Consider the following 11,188-nt stretch of genomic DNA (forward strand, 5'->3'; position numbering starts at 1 on the left):
TCTAAAATCCTAATGAATTACTTTAAGATTACCTGAGATTATGAATATATAAAAATCGTTAAAAAACAGTCTTATTTCGTTGTAGAGTTAAAAATGACGAGGCATATTGGTTTAATGAAATCACATCATGAACATCTGGTAAGTATTTTGCGAGTGGCTATTCGACCCAGAAAGTCCTATTCGAAGTACATACTGATCTGACTGTCGACAGAGATTCTACTTTAGAAACTCATCTTTATATCAATTATATTCGAATTAGATGAATGAGAGTGACCAATAGTAAATAATGGGGACGTACAACTCAAATTGTGAGAAGTGTGTGTAAATATAAAAGCTACCTAAAACTGTAATTAAAGGTAAGTCCATTCACCTGGATTACATAGAACTATTATTTCAAACAAGATTTAAATTTGTTTCATAATGGCAAAAGCAAACGAATTAAATATGCTGTCATACTAAGTTCGGTAGGATGCATGTCAGAATCCAGATTTATATCCCTCTTGTTGCTGCAACCAGTTGTTTTGTCAGGACGACCACTTTTTCTGCTGATTTTAGTCGATGAGATGAAATATTCTTACTCGAAATTTATTGTGAAGCGAATAAGCATAACTAAAACTTATTTAAGTTTAAACTGAGAAACACAACCGCCAACCTAAACATAAGTAGTATGTGAACCTGAGATTATATGGCCCCAATCAATTCAATCACCAAGCTATTATTCCACTGGGAATTAGTTTGAGCAGTGACTGAAAACAAACGGAAACTATTGGCAAACAGTATAATAGCAATAAGGACATTTGAAGCTTATTGTATCCGAAAACACGGAAGAAATTAGATAAACATTTCATTATTATGTTAATATGTTTGCACTAGTATTAATTTTACAAAAATCTCAGAAACTGAATTATCATAGTATATTGACCTCAGAAATACACAGCCAAGAGTATTCATTTTCACGTACTTGGAAGCTCAGGTTTTATGTTTCTATACACATTTAGTTAATTAAAGAACTGCTACAACGAAGTTAAATCTAGGAGTCAGATATTTAGAATATTCTTATTTTGTTGCTTCTTTAAGGTAGGAAATAATATCATTGCGATCAGCTTCCTTCTTTAAACCAGCAAACACCATTTTTGTACCAGGAATATACTTTTTTGGATTTTCCAAATATTCAAATAGAGTCTGCTCATTCCATATAATGCCTAAGCAATAATGAAAGAATTGATAAGTGGAAATAGTGGTTCATGAAATAAAGAAGCAAAAAGCATATTTACACCTTAAATACTTGACTTACTTTATTAAGTGTTAAATGAATTAGCAAATGTATTGATGGTTTATGTGATAATAATATTGTTAGTAAAAAATCTCTCACAAGTTTGCATAAGTGAAAATTACCAGTTATTCGTAAAACACAGATAATCTTTGGAGACTGACGATAAATGTTTGTTCAGGTTTGTGAACAGAAGATTGTTATAGTACGTAATAGTTTGCTACCACTAGTAAATAATTTCCTAAATCAACGTAATTTTTCAATCCCACTTACATCTTTTATACACAGTCTAGACGGACATAATGTACTGGTAACTAGAAGTCATAAGAATAAAATCCGTTGGATCAACGAATGGGTGTATAAAATACAAGTAATTAGGCATCATCAATCGAAGGACAGTTTTAACAGTCAGTCAGTAACAACGTAGAACTTTGTACGTACGTACATCAGTTCGAGTTGCCATACCACATTAGCACAGAGATGCAGTTGTCGACTCAAATCCCGTGGTGGTAGAGGTAGTAAGAGTATGAGCAGTAATCGGAAACATTAGGGTTTGTAGACGTTATTTAAAGAGCATAATCCAGTGAAGTAAATTTGGGAAGAGAAAAAAGAGACAACGAGGAATCAGGAGATTAGAATTCGGCAAAGAAAATATTATATCATGATTAGGAAGTCATGCCCTGGTACGGCCGAGAGTGAGGAGAGTCCATTTTCCCTCTCAAAATGCTCTCACATGTCCACATGCATACAACCACTGTCAGGGAAGTCCTACTCACTGCCTTCTCGCGGTGGTGTTGTTTACAAAATTGAGAGGACGAATAGCGTATGTCCGACGCTTTAACTGGGTCGGTGGATACGGAGTTGAACACGGGAGTTGGAAAACCCTGATTACAAACTGATAGGCTCCAGAATCCTGAGGGAACAAATGGCGTACAAACCTATTGTTGGTCACCAGCTACCATGGAACTGCATCTCCTTACGTTGCTCCACTGCCATGTGGATTAGACGTTTAGGTCAAAGGCTTGGGTGTAGCCCCCTAGGAGAACCATCTGCTTCGGTTTGGGCAACCGGGGAGTATCCTAGCCTTCGCACAAACCGAACGATTTATGTGGCGCATAATCATTTGGTGTTTAAATAAAATAAAGTCATGCAAAATTTAGACATCGGAAGTTACGTCTGGAATGAAATAAAGGAGAAAGAAACCATGTCAACATAAAAGTGGAAATATTCAAGCTGAGATATCAGGACCACTTATAGTTTCTATCCTAGGAAACGAGTGGTCGCTGAACCATATCATTCTGGATGAACCGTATCAAGCCCAAAGATATCATCCCACTTGTTCCACCACATGTCGAGGAATAGCGAACTCAGTTCCATAGACATAACCCCAGGGAGCAGTCGTATTTAAGGTCAAAACGATCACAGATATGCATTAATCAAAGTTGATACAATTTGGATAAATGAGTAAAAATTAGGAAGGTTAGCAAGAAAGTAGTATTTTAGTGGTGGTGAAAAATAATGGATTTTGATAACAAGATGCTATGTGACGGAAAATTCGATAATGATTTAGAATTGTCCACGTCTCGAGTGAAAAATCTGAACCCCCTTATGCGAACAAGTCACCCTTTGAGATTATTGAACTGATACGACTGTGACGAATAATGGACTATATGGTAGCTGTTGAAGCTTGCGAAAGCTAGCAACGCATCTATCGATAAGGTTCAGACTCAAAAAACTTTCTGTTTGTTTCGTTGATGAATCCCCATTTCTATATGTTGTGGGAATCCATTGATCTGTCTCTGCGAACTATGATTCCTGTGAACTTAAACAATGACTTATTCACTTTAATCTTTCTATTGAAGTGAAGTAAAAAATAACAACAAACAAAAGCTTTTGGAGATTACCTTTACTAATGTTGGCAGCAGTGTAGGTATACCCGGGAGCTTGACCAGTTTTCCGTCCAAACAAACCATTTAGATTGGGTCCTACTTTGTGTGGACCACCTTTCTCAACGGTGTGACACTGTCCACATCTTTGAACGAAGAGCTTCTTCCCTTTCTCAAAATCACCTTCGGAGAACGCCATCGAAAAGCAGAAGTTCAAATAGCCTCTCCAAGAAGAGTGTAGCTGTCTACATAATTTAAACAAGTCAAATTTTTCACTCTGGTGATCATCCTAAAGCGTGGATAGCAGGCGAAATACCACCTTAACCTTTTGTCTGAAATAATTCCTCTATTTTCGGGATAGTATATTTGAAAACATAACGTTCTTTATCATTCCTTAAAATAGTGGATGCCACTAAATGAATGTTAGAAATCACAACCATCACTTCATAGCGGTTGCATTCAACCACCCCATCTTATGTTATAACCATTTTTCATTTACAGTTCCAAGAGTTGTAGACAAAAATTTCACATCATTTAGTTAAAAAGATAAAATTACTCTGATATTTGGCAACTTTTGTTCATTGTGTGAATAACCATAATTTAATTACCGTTAAACAATACTTGAGAGATTTACGTAAGTTTGCTCATGATATTTTTGTAAAGGACCCCAGTTTTATAAAGGGACATTGATTTATTTTCTAAATATATAACATGAATTTATGCAAAGGTTTCTGATAATATTCTTGTACCTTTCAAATAACAAATCTTAACAGCTGACTGAATTCAGATTTGTTAACTATTGGATGTTAGCTTGATGAGTTAAGAGCAAAGGGATCTCTATGGGATTCAGTCTCTAGAGTGAGTCGTGGAAGCCCACTGTTGAAGAATCCTATAATGGGATTACCCACCTGTCCAGAGCTTCCTGGTCTTCAGTGGCGAGTTAATTGCCACTTGTCCGTGATGTTAATTATGAAATAACCAACTTGGATTTCATCTTTATGACGAAACTATTACTCATGTTTTGGCCATTTCTTCTTAACATTGTGGAACTGGTCATTTAAATTACTTTTCAATTAGTTCTCAGCAGTTTTGTTCCGCCTTATTTAGGATAAGGAAAGTTGGTGCTTCCTCCTTCACTTCAAAAAAGCAAGAATATCCGTAAGCTGATTCAAAGGTAAGGAACGAAATCGTTTGAGGGGGGTAACTTCAAATTTCGTGTAGAACGTCGCAACTCATTAGTTCCTTACATATTGGAGTATGGGTGACACATAGAGGACCTTCGAGTGATACATAGCACTCCAAACAATTCAGTATATCCTCCAAAGTGCCAACATAAACTCAGTCCCAGTAACAGCAAATTATTACAACACTTTGCAGTAGGCATTCCGGTTTACAGACACGGTCAAATTTTTACAAGTGTTACTCGACTTACAGCAATATGCTACTCAGGTTGATACGTAAGAATATACACCGGTTATAACAACACGGGGGTAAATTCGAATACATGGGAATATGAATGGTGTCAAGATTAATTTTAATACATGGCCGGTACAGACCAAATTTACAGGCGTAATCACTATTTTATGACATGGGTTTACGGATAAAATATTACCTGCGTAAGGTTGCGAGATAGATAAATTTCGTGAGAATACTTAAAATAGACTGATTTCTTTAACCGGTTTTTGCCATTATTTGCATTTTTCATTGATTCCCATAATTTTTGCAATCACCATTATTGATCGCAAAGCTATTGTTAAAAAGTAATGGCCCGACCTTTCACTTGTTGTCCGGGTTTTGTGAAGGTACACAACACGACTCATTGATTACCGCTCGTCAATACACTGCCGTACACATAGGTTATCCTAGTTTCTGGAAAGACCGATTAATTCATTTCTCCCAAGCCACATCCTGACCCTGTCACTTATTAGCTTATTAACCTGACTGTATCTATGTGATCGTATATCTGTTGATTGCATATCCTATTCATTATGTCTGTAACTTATTTTTGGTCTGACTACAAACATTAGGTGACGCCCGATTAAATCGAGTTGGCTCACTTACCTTTTCCACTGAGGGTCATTTCGTTTCGCTTTACTCTCTCCTCTTTCTTTTCCGCACTACTTCTGCCTGATTGTCTGTTCAGACCAGTGCGTTTACGAAATATTCGTATTCAAACTTCATTTGACTTGTTTTATTCCGTTGTTCTCAAATCGGATTAAGTCGACAATTATATATGAGGGTAGCTGGGATTTATGTTTCGAATGTTCAGGAACAAAATGCGGTTAGTGTTTATTGATTAAGTGACGCAAATTATTTGAATTTTCACACGACTTTATCGTTATAGTCTTTATTTATTAACTCGTCATTTTTATAGTTGTTATCGAATGCCAACTATCAGGTTTGTGCTCACGAGTTTGAAAGTGTATGTTATAGGACGGCTTGGTAAAATGACGAAACCAGAATAAGATAGGAAACACGAGTCTAAGAAGCTGCGAACATAGGAGAACAACATCAGCATCATAGAATGATTGTCACATTGTCAACAACAAAGAGCTAGAGACAACCAAAACGTACTGCAAAACGAATATGTGTGAATCGAATTCATCGTTAAGGGCAGCAAACAGAAATTGAACGCATGTAACAACATAGGTTGACTAGTTAAGAGTTGACCCCAAACTACTAACTATATATTAAAACAATAGAGCTCAAGTATTCACCCACGTCCCTATTTTGTGTAGGCATTACTTTTCCTATTATATTATATTAAAAACATCTTAGTAAACTCTGAGAACCATACAGCAAACACTTCAATTGTAAAATGCCAATCAATTGTCTCAGAATTCACTGTTCTTTCGATTCTACACCGACCATTTTCTGCTCTCGTTCTCTTCTCATCGATCCTCTTAACCTTCTGCCTTCAGACATCTCACTTTCGATTTATGACACATGCTACCTATATATGTCGACATCAGTAGGACACACTACAATATTGAGTTTATGACATGACTCTCACGGCTACGCTCACGTTAAACTAGTTATAGTCAGTTGTCCATACGAAATTCTGGAACATATCAAATATTGTGAAACTATTCGTTCAAATTTAGACGAACGTTCTTATTTACATATCACTATAGTTATGTTTCATAAAACCTTATTTTATTTTAATGACAGATCATATGTGTTCTTTTTCTTATCGTATAGCTGAAACCTACTACACATGTGGCTTTAATTTTCGATTATTATTAGTATGGTCAGAAAACACTTGTACTGCTCATACTTTAGGTAGCTAACCACCAACTAAGACAGTGTTTTAATGTGACTTGTTGGGACACTTTGGCATACTAATTCGTCCTTTCATTGTTATTTTTCTTTATGTCTGAGTAAATTACACTCAGCGAACATGGTATTGTTTCGAGATTCATGAACGAAAACATCAACTCCACACGCACTCGACCAATAGACTACAACGGCTGCAATGGCCGGGATTGCGGTATTTACTAACGTTGGTCGAATATTTGCGATACTCATGACCGGTAGAACTTGCACGCTTGCTAGATGCAAGCCTAACCGTCTTATGGGTATTTTTAAGAGATATAGTCTCACTATAACATGCGTACCTTCATTGAACCCATCAAATGGTTAATCTGTTAGACTCCAATTGTGCCAATGACCATAAAAAACCCATTCGATCCTCGTACGTTTTGTAATTTTCTTTTTTTCCTTAACCGCATATTTTACTTTTACAGGTCATGAAGTGCTCTTATGCACCGCAACTACGAACCCGGTTATAAAAGGCGGTCACCACGACCTCAAGGTCACATATTTGATTGATTTCGATGAGTAGCTCAACTTCTCTCCATACCTTCAAAAATTATTGAGTCCTTGATATGCAACGCTATACACTACTATTTACTGTCCTTAAACTTCTTTACACTCCAACAACATGGTTTCAGGATGGGTTATTCTTTTGTAACCAACCTGCTGACTGCGGTGGACAGATGGACAACCACCCTTGATCGCAAAAGGAGGGTTATTGTCATTTACCTTGACTTCTCAGAATCAGTTGACAGGGTCAAACATGTACGTCTTATCAATAAGCCCAAACGATTGGGTATCAAATCATCTCCAATTGACTGGCTCACTTCATATCTAAATAGTCGACATTTCAAGTTCAGGGTTAACGTCACTTTCTCTCGAGATATTGAATGTCTTATTGAGTCATCCAGGGTTCAGTAAAATGGCCTCTTCTTTTCTTGATTTGTATAAGCGATCTTCCACAACAGGTATCGTCGGACTTGTTACCTTTTGCTAAAGGTGTGAAACCTTGAAGAGAGATACGCAACCGAGAGGATATACTGACACTTTAGGAAGATCTGACTTGACTTCAAGGTTTTGCAGATGACAACGGACTTACCTTTAACACTTCAAAGTCTAAATTAGCCCATCTGAGATATGTTACAGACTACAGTTACAACTTAGGAAACTCCTCTATAGAAGTATCTCGAGTTGAAAAATATTTAGGAGTGCTAGTACCGTAGCGATTGTCAATTTACGTCAGTTAAAGGCCATGTTTTCTAGTACTCGATGTTTTAGCATGTTTATTTAACTGAAGCACGTAAATGTTACTAAGGCTTGTTAGTGAACCATCATAGTTAACAATAAATGTAGATTACAAGTTATTAGTATCGACTGGGCTAGTATGCTATGAGTACTAATCAATTTCACACTCTAACAATGCACGTGAGCATGTATCAAAGGACGGATAGAATGACGGGTCAACGTAAGTAAAAATCAATCAGTTAATTTAAAGTGAAAAGGACAATTAATAACAAGCTGTGTTTTTTTAGTCGGGCTCACCAGTATAGAACTATGGTCTGATTCGTTATTGGTACTACTACCTAATCCTAAAATTGTAGGTTTGTGATGACGTGACTGCCTAATCTATAAGATCTTACGTGAAAGTCACATCATTGTCTACACTGACCCATCGTATGTGACAATCAACAATATGATACTCAGTACTTCTGAAGAACACATTTGGGCTGCGGACAGAATAATATATTTAATGTGAATAACAATAAATTAAACATAATAACAACGTCTGAGAGGCCGATTCATGCCATTTTATCGAATGAATTTTCCCACGCTCACCAGTGTTACCTCCTCTCCGTGTTAATATTGAATATCTGTTTTCCCAGTGATCTACTATCCAGCTTTTAGGATTGTGTGGTTAGGACCGATATCACCACAATTTTTCAGTAGCCACTTTTCCGGCCATGTAAACCAGAAACTTACAAGTGCGAAACACTTCTCAACCTGGTGCCAGCTGATGGCGCTAACTCCCGCGTTAGTGCTGAGAAAACTAAGGTCCCTGCTCTCAGGAAAGCCACTTGATGCTACGCCTGCCCTATAATTCTAAAACAGTACACGAAAGCCATCAGCATTCCGACATGTGACTTATCTAGGCGCTCACCAGTGCCACAGTGACTCGAACGTACACGGGCTCCTCTCTCTGATCTTCATAAAGTGAGATATAAAAGATCCATCCTGCTATAGACTGATAGATTTGCAATCATTACTGTCAAAGGTAATGGAGGGACTGGTCATTGATCAAGTGGGGGAGTGCAGGAACGACGACAACGGTTCACTGATACCCATTCAGATCAGAGACGACCAACACGCGTCAACTGATTGCACTCCATGGACTGGCCCAAGAGATGGTGGTCGCCCTCTTCCTTGAACATATTCTCACCAACACATTTCTGTAATAACGTCGTTTGTGTTATACGGTGTTCAAAGCAGCCGTTGTACCCTGATACGACGAAAGGGTAATCCAAGTTGGGTGCTGACAGTGAGATGTGACTTCGAAAATAGCTGATTTATCGCACCATTCTCGTTTAACCCGAGTAGGCCCCCAATCATTCGACAAAAATAAGCTACGTTGGTGATTTATGTATGTCTTCCACAGAAACGCACTTCTGATTGTCTCCTGAGAGCTCGATCTAGAAATACTAACTACAGGGTGCTTGAACACTAGCTCAGTCTACACCAGAGATTCAGCAAAAGCAAATGCAAATCTTGAATTTTTACCGAAACAGAATGATGTGACCACCCTAGATTTGTTTATAATACTTTGAAACCTACTCAAGGTCTCAGCTCAACGTCCATGCCATTGTTGAGCTCACAATCTTTAAAAGAGATACGAATCTTAGTACACAGATGCTCAGCAAAGTAGATGATAGGGCTAAAAAACAAATTTTACAAACAAAGGCTCAGATACCTGGAACTATTCTCGTTGAGCTAAAGGGAAATGAGAGGCAATCTGATGGTTGCACAAAACATATTAAGTACACATGGTCATCAAAACACTAACACTGTGCCAGAACATTAATACCTAGCACCTCAAGGCAACTACTATGAAATTACACATTGAAAACTCCGGTACACTTCCAATTTTGGTGATTAACAATAGTCCTCAATTGGAATGCTTCACCATTAGAAGTGATCACAAGCCCGTCAGTGGATGGCCTTAAAGGGAGGCCTAAGAATAATATAATAACTCATGGCTTACTAAAATCCCCCACATGGACCAGCTGTACCTTATTCACATCTTGTAAATTATCTGCTATTATCATCATCACGTATCAATAATTTTCTATCATCTCATTATTTTACCTTTCAGTCGTCTCAAATCATTTGAATTACTGATCAGTTTATTTATTTACTTCTTGAGACAGTCGTCCTCTCTTGTCACTCAAATTTTCTCTTCATAACTCTTTACATCGCATTCAGTCAACATCCTGACTGTTAGTGTGGTAGCGTCTAGTTCCGGAAACCTCAACTTCCTACAACAAACTCGCTCACTCAGATCACAAGATATATTGTAGTGTCGTAGTGTGACGTCGAGTCGCGGGCGAGCATGATCACCACTACACTGAGACTACGTGCTAGTTACTGCGTTAGATTACTTCGTAAGCCAAATATCAGAAAGCAACTGAAGGTTGCAGTAAGATGTCTTTGTTGGCGATCTTGCGGTATCGAAAGAATACCGATGTAGCGGTAAATGAATCCCCAAAATAAATAGCTCTGTAAGTTTTCGACATTGGATGCTGACCACATTAGTTCTAATGGACTCACCTAGTTGAAGGCGCTCGGTCATGCATCCGCACCAGATCACGTGTGGGAACGCCGTGCTCAACATCTACTGCAAACTCTAGCCAGATTAGATCAGACAATTTCGATATATTGGCAATCGTCAAATACAACTTCTGATCTCCTCGATTCTGTCTTTTGATTTCTCTTGGTGTGTACGTGTTATATTAGAAGGTGTTACTGGTAAAAGCGTTGTCAACACTGAATACTTGTGGCATCCTCACCGAGATCGTGCCAAAAGAGTACAAGTGGAAATGCTGAGCGTAACCGAGAGCGTGCATGGACAAAGACAACGGAGGAATGTATGTTTTCAGTACAGTTGAACAAACAAGTGCAGTAAAAGGATCACTGGTAAGACTGGTTTTAATAATTGTTTCCATTATACCAATCGCGTTCTCTTGATAAAAGTAGGTCACCGCAATATAAACTCATAAAAAACTAAAAAAACGGACTAAAATTAGTTCTGTTGTAACTAAAATCTCACGGAATAAAGAAGCCAACACATGGAAGTCACTTGGTTTACACTAGCCTGTCACAAAGAACAGCTGTTGCGGTTCACTGATAGTACCAGGGCTTTGGAAATAGCTAGCACGTTATAAGATGTAAAGTTCGAGGAATGAAAGGTTGATCCTTTTTCCACGGTGGATGCAAAATGTTCAGCTCACCAGAAGAAAATGAATATGCTTCGTTTTACTAGATATCTGGCTTGGAATAGTCAAGGTCGTGTCCTACTTCAAGGCCATGGCGGTTTCGGCTTCTTAAGTGTTATTATTTTTTATTATATAGAACATTCCTACTGTTTTTCCACGATTTCCCTAGCCTATTTACAAAGCCTTATATTCTTTATGATCAGGCAATATGAAGGGAGTTTCGTAACCAG

The 11,188-nt window shown here is 37.8% G+C and overlaps 1 protein-coding gene across 1 annotated transcript; it reads right to left on the minus strand.

The window, feature by feature from the left end:
- Window positions 1–831: 831 nt before the first annotated feature.
- MS3_00011172 (uncharacterized protein) lies at window positions 832–3,395 on the minus strand. The gene is made up of 2 exons (XM_012938209.3): window positions 3,175–3,395; window positions 832–1,202 (listed from the first exon to the last, which is right to left on the minus strand). The coding sequence occupies exons 1-2, from the start codon at window positions 3,353–3,355 to the stop codon at window positions 1,057–1,059; spliced, it is 327 nt and encodes a 108-aa protein (XP_012793663.3). The 5' UTR covers window positions 3,356–3,395; the 3' UTR covers window positions 832–1,056.
- Window positions 3,396–11,188: the final 7,793 nt, after the last annotated feature.

This window comes from Schistosoma haematobium, chromosome 7, assembly GCF_000699445.3.
Source record: "Schistosoma haematobium chromosome 7, whole genome shotgun sequence".
Taxonomy (NCBI): domain Eukaryota; kingdom Metazoa; phylum Platyhelminthes; class Trematoda; order Strigeidida; family Schistosomatidae; genus Schistosoma; species Schistosoma haematobium.